The sequence below is a fragment of the Eumetopias jubatus genome, unplaced genomic scaffold, assembly GCF_037043125.1.
Source record: "Eumetopias jubatus isolate StellerSeaLion01/CBP00866 unplaced genomic scaffold, mEumJub1_p1.0 scaffold_7, whole genome shotgun sequence".
NCBI classification, from domain to species: Eukaryota; Metazoa; Chordata; class Mammalia; order Carnivora; family Otariidae; genus Eumetopias; species Eumetopias jubatus.
In genome coordinates this window covers 139,820,141-139,834,485 of record NW_028274813.1, presented here as the reverse complement: position 1 = coordinate 139,834,485, position 14,345 = coordinate 139,820,141, and the positions used below count along the sequence as shown (strand labels likewise).

General features: G+C 43.6%; 1 protein-coding gene across 3 annotated transcripts in view; it reads right to left on the bottom strand.

Moving 5' to 3' along the window:
• CHRNA7 (cholinergic receptor nicotinic alpha 7 subunit) overlaps positions 1-14,345 on the bottom strand; it is a 111,801-nt gene that overhangs the window by 53,897 nt on the left and 43,559 nt on the right. For all 3 annotated transcript variants that reach the window (XM_028122844.2, XM_088025213.1, XM_088025214.1), the window contains exon 3: positions 6,541-6,585. In XM_028122844.2, the coding sequence (XP_027978645.2) occupies positions 6,541-6,585 (45 nt within the window). The remainder of the gene's footprint in view (positions 1-6,540; positions 6,586-14,345) is intronic.

The window sequence follows — 14,345 nt, the reverse complement described above, 5'->3', positions numbered from 1 at the left end:
ACATAAGAAGGATGGGAAACGTAGAGCCAGAAGAATGGTCAAAATTCCAAAATAAGAGAGGCCAGATTCTTTTGAAAAGCACAGGCAAGTCTTTGGATGGCTCAACTGTCTCCTCAGAAACTGAAATGGTTCTTCCATTTCTTCTCATAGATTAAATCAGATTACATCTGACAGGCCTCCCAAATGATAAAACTAATCTATAGAGAATATACCCCAACTGCTTCCTCCTAGGAATAAGAAGAGGTAAACAGAACAGCAATTTTCGCTTCCTTCAGGTTATCTAAATAACTGGAAAGTGCTACCAAATCAAGGGCAAGTGAAAGAAAGGAAAACGCAATAACAACCTGTAAGTCAAAAGAAAACCTAATTAATTTATTTATTTTACTTCTCTTCCCTTCTATTCAAACTGTATAGAAAATCTCTCATTTGCGGAATATTGACCTCAGAGTTTAAATACCCCTGGTAAAAGATTATGTAGATTCAGATTTTCAGAACAGCAATTCAGCAACAGGAAGCTCTGGGAAAGAAAATTTGCTGAAGGCAATTTCCTTGATTTTCTGTCCCCTCCTGTCCATATTTCTGCCCTGGTCTTCTGCTTCCTGATCTTCACATTTAGAAGAGTCTGTGCCTTTCCTTCACTCCCTTCCATTTCTGTAAAGCAGAGATTTTTCCTACCTGTGAACTCCACTGTCCACACCACCAGCCTGCCTCCTGCCATATCTCTAGGGAGTCATTTGGTCACAATATTTTAACCTTTTTGTTAGAATGTAAATTGTACAGCCTGATTATAAATGGCTTAAGAGAAGAAAGTGAGCCTCATCCACTTCTGGGTCCCCCTCACATGACCCAGTTCAATGCCTTCCACAGAGGAGGTGCTCAAAAAGATTCATTGAATAGGTAAGTGAGATAACAATGTGAATTTTAGAACAAATGAAGTTGTAGACACTTCTGCAAGTGCAAGAATTAATTAGAAATAAGCTGTGCTTGAGAGAAATTTAGAAGTCTCCAGTGACATCCTCCAAAGCAAGCATGTTTATTTATGGAGCCCCTGAACTCAATGCAATAAGTGATAATCCAGTTACTATTTTCCTGGAAAACAACATCCTTTGAAGAAAAACGTTTGCCAAGTCATATATGCCACTGAAGATCATTTGCTTACTGTGGGATAAGGAATGTAGGCATCAGGAAGACAGACCTGTCTGTGACCTAACATGCAGTGAGCATATTAGGTGTTTCTCTCTATAAGAAAAATGTCAACAGCAGCTCTGTACCAGAGAGGACATGGGGAATGTCTGGTTTTATGTTAAAAAGTAAACATCTGCATTATCTCCCAGAATTCCCAGAGCTTCAACCTTACACTACAGTGTTCAGATGTTATTTGTAGTTGGCTCTATCTTGTATCATGATATCTTAGCCCTTCCTAGGTTGAGTTTTCCGTTTCATTCATTCATTCCACAAAAGGTATTCAGTGCCTACTGGGGGTAGAGTAGTGAATAAATGCAACTGGAGTCCTGCCCTCCTGGTGTACACATTCCAGTTGCTGGAGGGAGACTCAGAGCCAGAGAACAAATAAACAAAGAATAGGACAAGCACTTCAGAAACAAAATGAAGTGGACTTATGGATACATGTTTGTGTTCCCTCAAATTGCTATGTTGAAACCTAATTCCAATGTGAGGGACGGCAGAGGAGGGCCTTTACCAGGTGGTTAGATCATGTGGAAGGAGATCTCCCAAATGAGATTAGTGCCCTTATACAAAGAGGCCAATGGCTAGCTCAATCTCTCTCCACCATGTGAGAACACAACACAAAGGCAACTCAAAAGAGTGCCCTGAATAGAACCCAACCATGGCAACACCATGATCTTGGACTTCCAGCCTTCAGAACTGTGAGAAATAAATATCTGCTGTGGATAATCCACCCAGTTTATGGTAGTTCATTATAGCAGCCCAAACAAAGACACCAGGTAAGGAGAATGGCATGGGCTGGGGTAGTAGGGGAGGGTTTGAGACAGTACCCAGGGACTCAGAGAACACCTCACTAAAAAGGGATCTTCAGGAAGAGACTAGTAAGAAGCAAGGGAGAAAAGCAAGTGGTTCTTGGGGAAAGAGCCTTCTAGGCAGGGGGAGCAAGTGCAAAGGCCCTGAGGTGGGTGTGTGCTTGGGTGATGTGTGAGGGCATCAAGCAGGGCAGGGACCACAGCAAGAAGAAGAGGGCTGGAGGGGATGTGGCAGATGCAAGGGCCAGGCAGAAAGAGTCAGAGACCACCTCAAGGACTTCAGCTCACCACTGAGTGAGACAGGAGCCCCTGGAAGGACCAGGGCCAATGAGGCTTGTGGCTGAATGTTCATCTTCTCTTTTTGGGATCATACTGACTGGTATATTGAGAACAGATATCACTAGGGGAGATAAGGGCTGAAACACAAAGTTGGGATAGGAGTCTCCAAAATAACATAGGTGAGACATGATGCTGGTTTAGACCAGGGTGCAAGCAATGGTGTTGACATGCAGTGGTTAGAGCCTGGATCTCTTTTGAAGGTCGAACTGCCAGGTCAGAAGTGGGTGTGAAAGACAAGAGTTAAGCCTCATCCCTGATCTGAGCAAATGAAGACATGGAACTACCATTTATTCCAAATGGAGACAACTACTGTAGGGGCCAAGGTCAGGCTACCCAAAATGTTCCACTTTGTCATACTGATTATTTTATTTTATTAATTTACATTCAATTACCCAACATACAGTACATCATTAGTTTTTGATGTAGTGTTCAATGATTCATTAGTTGTGTATAATACCCAGTGCTCATCACAACGTGTGCCCTCCTTAATGCCCATCATACTGATTATTTTTTTAAAAAATTTACTTAAAAGGGCCTGTGCGAGAAGGACCTTCAGACCCTCCTCTGTCCCCCCAAAAGCAGGAAATAAATTTCTCCCATGAAAGGTACCCTCCCTGTACCAGGAGCTAAAGAGACATCCTTATCACCAGAGATAGGAAATTTAGAGCCAAGAAGGCTGTAGAAACAACCCTTGTTACTTTTTACTAATTTCCCAGCACAGTCCAAATTCCCTTCAGAATCCTTTACTAATTAAAGCTCCCAAAGTTAACGGCTTTTGTCCTGTCAATTCCTCACAGATTTAGTGTCTCTTTTTCTAAGAAACCTTAAAAACTATCCGCCTTGGTCATTTCGGTAGGTCTCAATATCATTATTGGGCCTCCGTGTGCATGTAATAAAACTTTGTTTTCTCCTGTTAATCTGTCTCATGTAGGGGCGCCTGGGGTGGGTCAGTCGGTTAAGCGTCTGTCTTCAGCTCAGATCATGATCCCAGGGTCCTGGGATCGAGCCCCGCATCGGGTTCCCTGCTCAGCGGGAAGCCTGCTTCTCCCTCTCCCACTCCCCCTGCCTATGTTCCCTCTCTCGTTGTATCTCTCTCTGTCAAATAAATAAATAAAATCTTAAAAAAAAATCTGTCTCACGTAAATTCAATCTTAGTCCAACTAGAAGACCTTAAAGGGTAGAGAATTTTTCCTTCTTATCACTATGGAGGGGGCAAGTGTGAAAGGGAAAGAAGGGGTGGTCTAGAACACACTGGGGTTAAGAGCCTGCTGGGTTCTTGCATGGGGACACCAGGGAGGAAGCTGGGTTGGTGCTGTTAGCTCCTGAATGGTGCCTTAAGCCAGGATACTGGGTCCTCCAACTCCTGAAACAAGGAATGGCTGGACAGACATGAAGAGACAGCAGAGGGAACTCAAAAGTCACGAGTGAGTTAGGAGAAACACCTAAGGAGAGGTACCCAGACACTAAATGAAGAAGGATCTCAGGAAGAGGGACCAATCAACTCTACCAAATGCTCCTGAGAGACCCAGTAAGATAAGAGGGGGAAAAAAACCAATCCCTAGAAAAAGTGAAACAATGGTGTTCTACTCCTGGTGGGGAGTAGGGGGCTAGGGCAGGTGTTGGCAGGTAAGAGACACAAGATATCACTTGGGGTGATGGCAACGTTCTGCTTCCTGAGGGGAGTGGGACGGAGGAGCTGAAAGCATGCCTGGCAATTCACTGACCAGTACACTTAGGATCTGTGCATTGCATCACACCTAAAATTTTTACCTTGAAAGACACCCTAGTCAAAGAGCTGCAAGACACATGGGTGAAAGGGACCACTGTCCACTATTCTACTTTGAACTGAACTTAAAAAGAAGATAGATTTATAGAAAGTTGGACAGCTAGCCAAATATGGGAGAAAGCGAGAATTATAAAATGCTAATTACAGAATCTAAGAGGTGAAGATACAGACTCACCATAAATTCAACTTTTCGGTATGTTTGAAAATGTTCATCAAAAAAAACTGGGGAAAATTGTTATTCATAATAAAGCATTCAGCAACCTGGGGGCTAGTGGCTTGCTCACCCCAAGCCAGGCGAGGTGAGTTTAACTGAGAATGCATGGGAAGAGACTGGGGGCAGTCTGAGCCTGGGGAAGCACCACTTGGAGAAACATTGCTGTAAAGGTGAGGAGGAAACCAGAGTCACTGGGGAGGGTTAATGGGGACAAACTGAGGTTTGTCTGTATGCTAATGAGAACAACCTGCAGACACTATTATGATGTTAGAGGCAACAGGGACAACTGTGAAAGCAAGGTTCTCAGAAGGTACCAGGAGGGGGAACCTCCTCCCAAGAGGGAAGGCCCTTCTCTAAGGGGAGCACTGACCCTGTGCCCATGACAAAGAAGGGAAGCTACAGCAGGTGTGCACAGGCTTTGAGGGTAGAATGTGCTCACTAAAGAATGTTGCTTTATTTTTATTTTTTTAAAGATTTTATTTACTTATTTGAGAGAGAGAATGAGATAGAGAGAGAGAGCATGAGAGGCGAGAGGGTCAGAGGGAGAAGCAGACTTCCCGCTGAGCCGGGAGCCCGATGCAGGACTCGATCCTGGAACTCCAGGATCATGACCTGAGCTGAAGGCAGTCGCTTAACCCACTGATCCACCCAAGCGCCCAAGAATGTTGCTTTAAATACTACAGGGAAATCTCTCAAATGTTCTGCAAGGGATCTCATGTGTAGCGAAGAGTACTCGAGGGACACATAGCAGATGGCTTTATGTGAATCTGTTTTCTTTCCCTCAACTTCCACATGCATTCCCATTAAAACTCACCTGCCCAAGAACCCCCTGGGAGTACCCCTTTCCTTACATTTACTTCTCTCATTTCTGCCTTACAAAGAAAGGTGTATTTCCCGTACCTCGACTCCTATCTTGGGACACTGGCCCAAGAAGCAAACAAAAGGTCAATTCAAAATACCAGTGTCTATGTGTTAAAACTTGGGTGACAAAAACTTTCAAAGATCAGGTGGATTTTAATTCCTTTAATTCCCTGCTTTCAACAAAATTGAATGAGAAAGTAATCAAGCTGTCAGCTGATAGATCCTGATAAAACTGTATTATCTTTGGCATGTCATCTGGAAGAAGTTCAAGGAATTGATTAACACTGCTGTAACAAAATGTCTTTCATTATGAATGACACATTACTACATCTATTTTAAAAAAATCATAGAACTGATGGTGAAATCTACATCAGTGTCTCATTTCTGATAATAAAAAATAGTCATCTATGAATACATGAATTAATTTAAAACAAAGCCTCATCTTTGGTAGAGAGACAAATGTCACCTTGAAGAATTAAGTACCAATAATCATTGTAAACCTAAATCAATCTAGGAGAAAAAAAAAATTAACACTTATTGTCTAAAGGAATATTTTTTATGTAAATATTTACATTTAAGAGAACCAAGACAGAGTGATTAATAAAAGACCTGCAAACACAAAATTATACTACGTTAGGATAAAATTCTGTGTGAAAATTGGAATCACAATGCCAGTGCAAAGAAGACAGGAACTGTGAAATACCTGGCAGTTAAAGAAGGCTTTGTTTATATATTTCTTAAGTGAATGATACGGACATCAAATTATTATGGCATTTAGATTCCACTTAAAATAGAGACTAACAGTTTTAGTTTCAAATGTCAATATTTACAATTTGCTGGAAGAGACATCATTTGCAATTCATTAAATTTAGGTGAGAATTTTAGATGTCAAGTTAAAAATCCATGAATGGAATATAGCATTTCAAAACTTTTGCAGGGGCCACTGGAGCACTAAGTATGGAGGCCTCTGGCTTAGGCAACTCTCTAGGATTCCAAGGGGGCATGGGGAGGGAGGCAGGTGCCCCTGAGCCCTGGGGACCAGTTAGTGCAGGTTACAGACAATGCAGATCTTAATCTTATTATTTGTCTTGCATGAAGTGCTTTTAAAATGTCCCCAAATCACCCTATAGTGAAATACAAGCATGCACTCAGTCCTGCAGGATGCAGTGAGAAACACCCCAAAGCAGATGTTCTATTTCACTTACATTGGCATGTGTGCAGTGATGAAGGACTGCCCTGGCTTTTCTCAGGGGCCCTCTGCTTCCCCTGTATTTCAAGCACCGGCCTCTGGGAAGGAAGAGCAGGAAGACCCACAGCAGAGGACTGCCATTGTCTCAACTTACCATCTGCAGCCAAATGTTGGTGGTTAAAACTTGGTTCTTCTCATCCTTCAAAGAAAAAGAAAGAACCATAAATACGGTTTATAGGGTTTACAAAAGAGGGAGTGATACCGTTATTTATGCAGGAATTGGGCTACTGGGACTGCTGGAGTGTGTGGAAATTAGGAGGCGCCAAGCACTTCCAAATATCCGCAAACAGCACTTCCCCAGAGTTAAGCACATTTATTACAGAGTACTTACAAAATATGAAGAAGTATAAAGAAGAAAATTGAAACCCCACAGCCCCACATCCAGAGATAACACTTGCTAATGATTTAGCTTATTTTCCTTTGTACCCTTTACAATAATTTATATGCTTAAGAAAATAAAATTGGGTACAAATTCCAATTTTTTTTAAAGATTTCATTTATTTATTTATTTGACAGAGAGAGAGACAGCGAGAGAGGGAACACAAGCAGGGGGAGTGGGAGAGGGAGAAGCAGGCTTCCCACCGAGCAGGGAGCCCGACGCCAATGCGGGACTCAATCCCAGGACCCCAGGATCATGACCTGAGCCGAAGGCTGACGCTTAATGACTGAGCCACCCAGGTGCCCCTCCAATTCTTTAAAGTCAAGTTTATTACCAGAATGTATACAGTTTTAAACAAATGTAAATATCTTGTGCTTCCTTCCACCAGGAAAGGGAGTATGACCTGTGACAGCAGCCACGATAGAGGCCAATGACACTGCATGGGTCACATTTCTGCCTGGTCCCTATGGATCTGCCTTTCTCTTCTCTCATCTTCTATCTACCAAGAAGCATGCCTGGCCCCTGACACACACCTACAAGGTAAATTCTGTCCTAATAAGCAAACCAAGTTTCAGAAAGGTAAGATGACTCTCTAAAGGAGCTATTCAAACTTGGATCTTTCTGACTCAAAGCTCCTTTTTCCACATTCCCAAACCACCTGAGGATGGGATCCAGCAGGGTGCCACTTCTGTGCTCCAACCAGAGCTTGGGATAGTGTACCAACCATGGCTTTGACCCAGAACAGGACATCAAAAAAAAATTCTGGGGAACATCAATCTTTCCAACTGGTATGCAAGCAGGGTCTTATCACTGCTGGCCAACCCCAACATGGCCTAGAAAATGAGCAAGTTTCATGCAATAGTTCTACTGAGATGGTGTTTTTCAGAACTTAGCCCCCAGTTCCCACCTAAAGGACTCTGTAAATTGGCAAGTGTCACTCTCTTTAGGAGAAAGTATTTACTAATGCCCCCAAACAGATGTGCCTAGAAGCTGAGACTGTGAGCTCCTCCAACAGGAATTACCTGGCCCTGTTAACTGATGGCATACACAAAAACAGATCCAATGGCAGAAAGAACATGGCATCTGCTGGGGCGGGGTCAGAGGGCTGGAATGCCAATGAGAAATAAATGCTGTTTCTCATTAAAATAGAAATGTGTTGATCATGTAAGGAGCTGGCAAAGATTCTTTGATGCATCAATGCCCCTGGCTCAGCAGCTCAAATTCTGAGCAACTTTGAGAGGTGAACTTGGCAGGCAGGGAGGTATGTGAATCCCAAAGAAAGACAGAGCTGCTTGGGAAGGGACAGGCGACAACACCATCCTAGTACAGTGCCAGGTCACAGCTGTATCCAGAAGAAGCTGCCAGTTTGGTTACAGGAAAAATACATCCTATTTTCCAAAATAAAACATGGCAGAGTCTTTTTGGTGGAAAAAGTTATGTAGCTAACATTTCTCGGTATTCTGTACTGAGCAAATTGTCCCCGACAGAGCCATATATTTGAACTGCACAAGTACTCTAGTTCTGGTTCAATCTCCAATATTATTTGAAAGCATCATTGAACTCTTTTAGGACATATATCTGTTGCGTCAACTTATTAAGGAGTTGTTGTTTTTAATGGACTTAAAATTAGCCAGTGTTCCATTTGGGTGGCTTTCCTTCTTTTAATTGCATCTGTGTTTTCAGCTTCTGAGAAAAAGGCTTCTGTGGTTTGGGAGCTCAATTACTACCAATCTAATTAAAAGGCTTTCTTCTTTCCAACATTCTAACTGAAACCTCATTACAGTGAAACGGAATGTCTGTGGTGTGTAGCAGCATGGGACTGAAGCGCCGGCATTTCAAACTGTAATCAACACTGAGCAGCAGCCAGCCACCACCAGAGAGCACAATGATGCCAGGTAGGGGAGCCCTCTCTGCAGACTCTGGGGGACCAGCCGGCAGATCAGCAAGGAGGCTGCTGTGCACCTTCCCAGAGTGGGTCTCTTTCTTCCACTTCCATCCCAGGGCCACCCGCTGGCTGTGTCTCTCAGCTCTCTCAGTCTGTACAGAGACAAGATGTCCTATGTCCTTCCCACCCCTATGTCCTATGTCCTATGTGGTGCCCCCTCTCCATCACACCCTGAATGTTTGTGTCCCCCTGGAAATTCACATGTTCAAACTTAACCCTCCACTGTGATGGTATCTGGAGGTGGGACCTTTGGAAGGAGATTAGATCATGAGAGCAGCGCCTCCGTGAATGGGATTGGTGCCTTATAACAGAGACCCCAGAGAGCTCCCTCGCCCCTTCTGCCATGTGAGGACACAGCTGTCTATGAACCATGAAGCAGGTTCTCACCAGACACCAGACTGGCCAGTGCACTGATCTTGGATTTCCCAGCATCCAACCTGTGAGAAATAAATGTTGCTTAATGTTGTGTTGCTTAAGCCACCCAGTCTGTGATATTTTTGCTATAGGAGCCCAAGATGATGAAGACAGTGCCCCACCACACACTGACCTCTACTCAGCTCCAGATGGGGCTCTCTGCCTTCATCCAGCTGCACTGCTCAGAGAATGAATTCTAAGGTTCTTAGTGCAGTACACAGCCTTTTCTACAAGCTAGAGTCCAGCCAAGTGTCCATTCATTCATCTATCCATTCATTCATTCATTCATTCATTCATTCAACAAATGTTTACAGAGCACTTCCTGTCTCAGGCATTAGGCCATCTGGACATATAGAGTAGGAATTGAACATCATTCTTGAGCTCATGGAACATAAAATGTGAGTCAGGTGTAGGATTACACAACTCAACAATGATATAATTACAAAAGGTGACAGCAAAGGAACAGGGTGCCTTCAGAGAGGATGACAGGGGTGGAGGAGTCCCAAGGATGAGCCTTCATTTTTACACCCTATGATACTGGAAGACCAAAAGACATGGATCCCTCATGCCATCACCTGTATCATTTGCCCTTCAAGACCTTATTCCTCCTCACCTCCCAGGGCCTGCTCTCCCCCCACCCTCCTTTCTCCTGCCCTGAACTGAGGCTACCTCCTGGCTCACCAGGGGCTCCAGCATGGAGCCAGCAACTCAGGCAGACCTTGGCTTTGCATAGGAGAATGAGGAGCAGCGAGGAGAGACATAAGAGAGACAGGTTACAGGTCGCCATGAGGAAGAACCTCCCTGGCCTACAACAGCCCAGCCTACTTCAGAAGGCACCTGGCAACCAGGTCCTGGAGTTATAAGCGCAAAGGACAGCCACCTGCCTGCAGAGGACACTGACACCCCTCAGTGGCCCTCCACAGGTACAGCTCAGGTGACCCAGGGCTTGTGCAGTCTACAGTGGCCAGGTCTCCTACACACCCTGGTGCCCATGCCAGCCTCTAGCCCTTCCTTCCTGCCACCCCCAGGATACCCAGATTGCCCTGCTTCCTGAGCCTTCTACAAGAGGGCCCAAGGCAGAATTTCATCCTGCATTCAACCGCCGTGCCCCAGGGTTTGCATCGCTGCACGTGCTGAGGTGATGTGGAGAACTGGGCACAGAGACCAAGCCTTTGGTTTAGAAAGTTGGCAGACGGAGCTGTGGTTCCCAGATGCCTCTCTGGCCTCGGGCATTAGGATGTTCCTGGCAGCGTATGCAGGGGCTCCACTCCCATCGCCCAGAACCTACTTATTCAACCTAGGAGGGAAACTTCCTTCCCTCTCACCTAAACATCGTCCACTGACAGCAAAGCCACCAGCCTCCTGCACTGCACTTGAGCTCGTTTAAATCCTGAATTAGCTGATGAAGCTGCATTCAATAGTCTCTTTCCTCATGAGCTGGATGGTACACTGGTCAAACACTAGGATTCCTGCAGGGAGGAGGAATGATATCTCCAAACCCTAGCCCCAAACCCTGGGCCAAGGATCTCTGAATAAATCACCAGCAAGCAGCACAGAATCTGAATATGGGTTTCAGTGATTCCAGACCCTCAGGCTGCCACCTGGCCATTCCTGTCCTGACCCAGCCTGGCAGGACAGAGTGGAGGGGCAGACCCCATGCCAGCAGAAGATCCTCCAGGCTCCACTCTCAGCGGTCCAATCTCAGGCACTCAGTTTCTGTGGGTTTCAATTTTCTCTCCTGGGAACTAAGGAGATAACAGTTGCCCTGATCACCTCCCAGAGTGGGAGAGGCGAGGAGAGCATCCAAGCCATGACATGTGACTCAGTGCCAGTGTCCGTCCCCGTGGGGCTGCTCTCACCACACAGGTCTCCTGAAAGACCCATTCTCCTTCCTGGCCTTGGGATGACACAGGAGGAGACAGAACCTGTGGTTGCCATGGAATCACAGGAGGCCCTTGTGGCAAAGCACCCCCAAAGCCAACTAGTCTAATGCCTCTTTGGTTTTGGTTTTTGTTTTTTATCCTGAGCACTTCAGAGTATTATTCAGCCTTAAAAAATGAAGTAATTCTGCTATCTGTGACAGCATAGATGAACCAGGAGGGCACGATCCTAAGTGAAATAAGCCAGACAGAGAAAAACAAATACTACCTGATTCCACTTATATGAGGAATCTACAGTAGTTGAGCTCACAGAAGCACAGAGTTGAATGGTGGCTGCCAGGGGAATGGGAGGTCTTAGGCCATGGCAACAAAAGTTCAGCTTTGCAAGATAAACAATTCCTAGAGATCTTCCGTGAGGCATGGAGCCTATACTTAGCAATGCTATGTTATATACTTAAAAATCTGTTAAAAGGGTATGGTGATTAACATAATAATAAAAAAGAAAAATAAAAAATAAAATAGAAAAAAAGGGTAGATCTTATGTGAAGTGTTATCATAGAAATTAATAATAAATAAATAAAGTTTTTGTATGTCAATCATACTTCAATAAAGGGAGTGTTGTTTTTTTAAAAAGTACACTTTGATTTAAGCAGCCATGCTTTTTGAATCAATCTCCCAGAATAATCATGTATCTGCTTTGAGTACAACAGTTCTGATGATGTGTATTGTGCTATCTTGTATTTCATATAGCAATTATTCTTCTGGAAGTCGTACAGCAACATTATTCAACATTATTTTGCAGAGCTCCCAACACTTTTTCTTTGCTTTTTTATAGATGCTGAGAAAAAGTAGATAACAATACATCTCACTGTGTCTAAATTCTTGTTTGCAGAGAAAATTGCTGGATAACATAAATTCCTATTTGTGTAGTCTCTATAGTTTATACCAAGGATTACTTCTTTTATCTAATTTAATTTTATACCTATATTTTTGCCCTAGTTTTACAGAATAATAAACTAAGGGTCTGATTTTCCCTAAGTCGGCAAGATCTGACAGACACACACACACACACACACACACACACACACACACACACACACAAACCCTCAAATCCAGAATAAGAAATCAATAAGAAAAGGGCAGACAATCAAATAGAAAAATGGGCAAAAGATGAACAAGCATATGATTTTCACCACAGAGAATATCAGTAAATGATATCTGAAAATAACACAGCTAAATCTTCAGTAGACATTTGCATTCTTCCAAATGTCATGCATGCACGCACGCATGCACACACTTTGTTTTTAACTCATTCAGTCTTGTGACAACCCAGCAAAATCAGTACTATTATTATTTTCATTTAATAATGGAGATTATGGGAGAGCTCCCATGTCTAATCTAATATGTCTCTGTTCTGCTCGAATGTCTTCAGGTGAGCATATCTATCTTTATAATCAAGAGGAAATGGGTGCAAAAAATGTCGACTGTGAAACAAAACAAGCTCCTGGCCCTATGTCACACGGCTCAGTGTGGAAGCTGAGATCCAACCCCTTACCTGTTTATTCCAACACCTGTGTTTGAGCCACCATGAGACTCTGTCAAAACAGTGAGCACCTTGGTGATGTTAATGAAAAGTGGTTGTCTTTGGTATTTGTATCATATAGGAGTTCTCGAAGTACAGTCTGCGAACCTCTGAGGTTCTGAGATGCTTTAGAGGATCAGTGAAAAACTTTTTTCATAATCGTTAGAAGTTACTAAGCTGTTTCCCCTCATTTCCTCATGAGCACTGAGTAGAGCTTTGCAGAGAGCCCATGGCATATGATGTCAGCAGCAGACTGAATACAGAAGCAGGTAAGAGAATCCAGCTGTCTTCTATTAAGCTTGGCACCAAGGAGATTTGCAAAATATAAAACAGTGCCATCCTTCTCACTAAAATTGTTTTGCTGGGCACCTGGGTGGCTCAGTTGGTTAAGCGACTGCCTTCGGCTCAGGTCATGATCCTGGAGTCCCGGGATCGAGTCCCGCATCGGGCTCTCTGCTTGGCGAGGAGCCTGCTTCTCCCTCTGACCCTCTCCCCTCTCATGTACTCTCTCTCTCTCATTCTCGCTCTCTCAAATAAATAAATCTTAAAAAAATAATAATAATAAAATAAAATAAAATTGTTTTGCTTGGGTAAATATAGTTACTTTTTAGAAAAAAATATTGGTTACATTAACATGGCATGGGTTTATTATAATTTTAAATGAATTAATGAACTTAAACTATTTTCTTAATTTTCATTTCTAACATGGTAAATATTGATAGATATAACCCATGTAAAGAAAATTGGGAGGAATTCCCTATAACTTTTATGAGAGTAAAGGGGTCCTGAAGCTTAAAAGTTTGAAAGCCACTGGTAAAGGGCTCAGCATTTGTTAAGACAGTCTGTTTCTCGTACCTAAGACCTGGCCCTCTCAGGGTGCAGAGCCCTATGTCATCTCTGTTCTCATTTTGGGGTTGCTCATGGTCTGTGACATGGGAGTACAACTGAAAAGTCTAGACATACAGGCAGACCTGGCTGTGTTACAAACAAGCTGTGTAGACTTGGGGTGGTCACTGAGCTTTTCCGAGACTCAGATTCCTATACATAAAAATGGGAAACTGATTGCCATCTCTCCAGCAAGTTGCAAGGATTAAATGAGTAATGCACAAAAAGTGCCGAAAACATAGGAAAGTTTTCCACCTTTCTTTTTTTTAAAGAATTTATTAATATATTTGAGACAGAGAGAGAGAGAGAGAACCTAAGTGGGGAGGAGGGGCAGAGGGAGATGGAGAAGCAGGCTCCCCACTGAGCCAGGAGCCTGATGCTGGGTGCAATCCCTGGACCCTGGGATCATGACCTGAGTCAAAGGCAGATACTTAATCGACTAAGCCACGCAGGCATCCCACGTTTTCCACCTTTCAATGATCAGAAACAAGTTCCTCCAACACAAAGGTACTGGGGAGACTTAAAAGTTTGGCCCACTGAGGCAAAATCTCATCTCTATCCCTGACTGCCTACCTTTGGAAGTGGCACATAATTATATTGCTTTGATTCTCACTGAAATCTGGGCCTAGAAGGTAAATGTCTTGATGTTAACATTTACTTTTCCTAATAGGTTAAGGGTATTGTGATGTATGAATGTGCAGATGTGAATCTTTTCAAAAAGAATGTGTGCAACACAGTTTCAAGTGTTGGATGCTCATGTCCTTCCACCAGCTACCCAGCTTCTCAACAGGCATGGCCCAGGAACCTCACTATT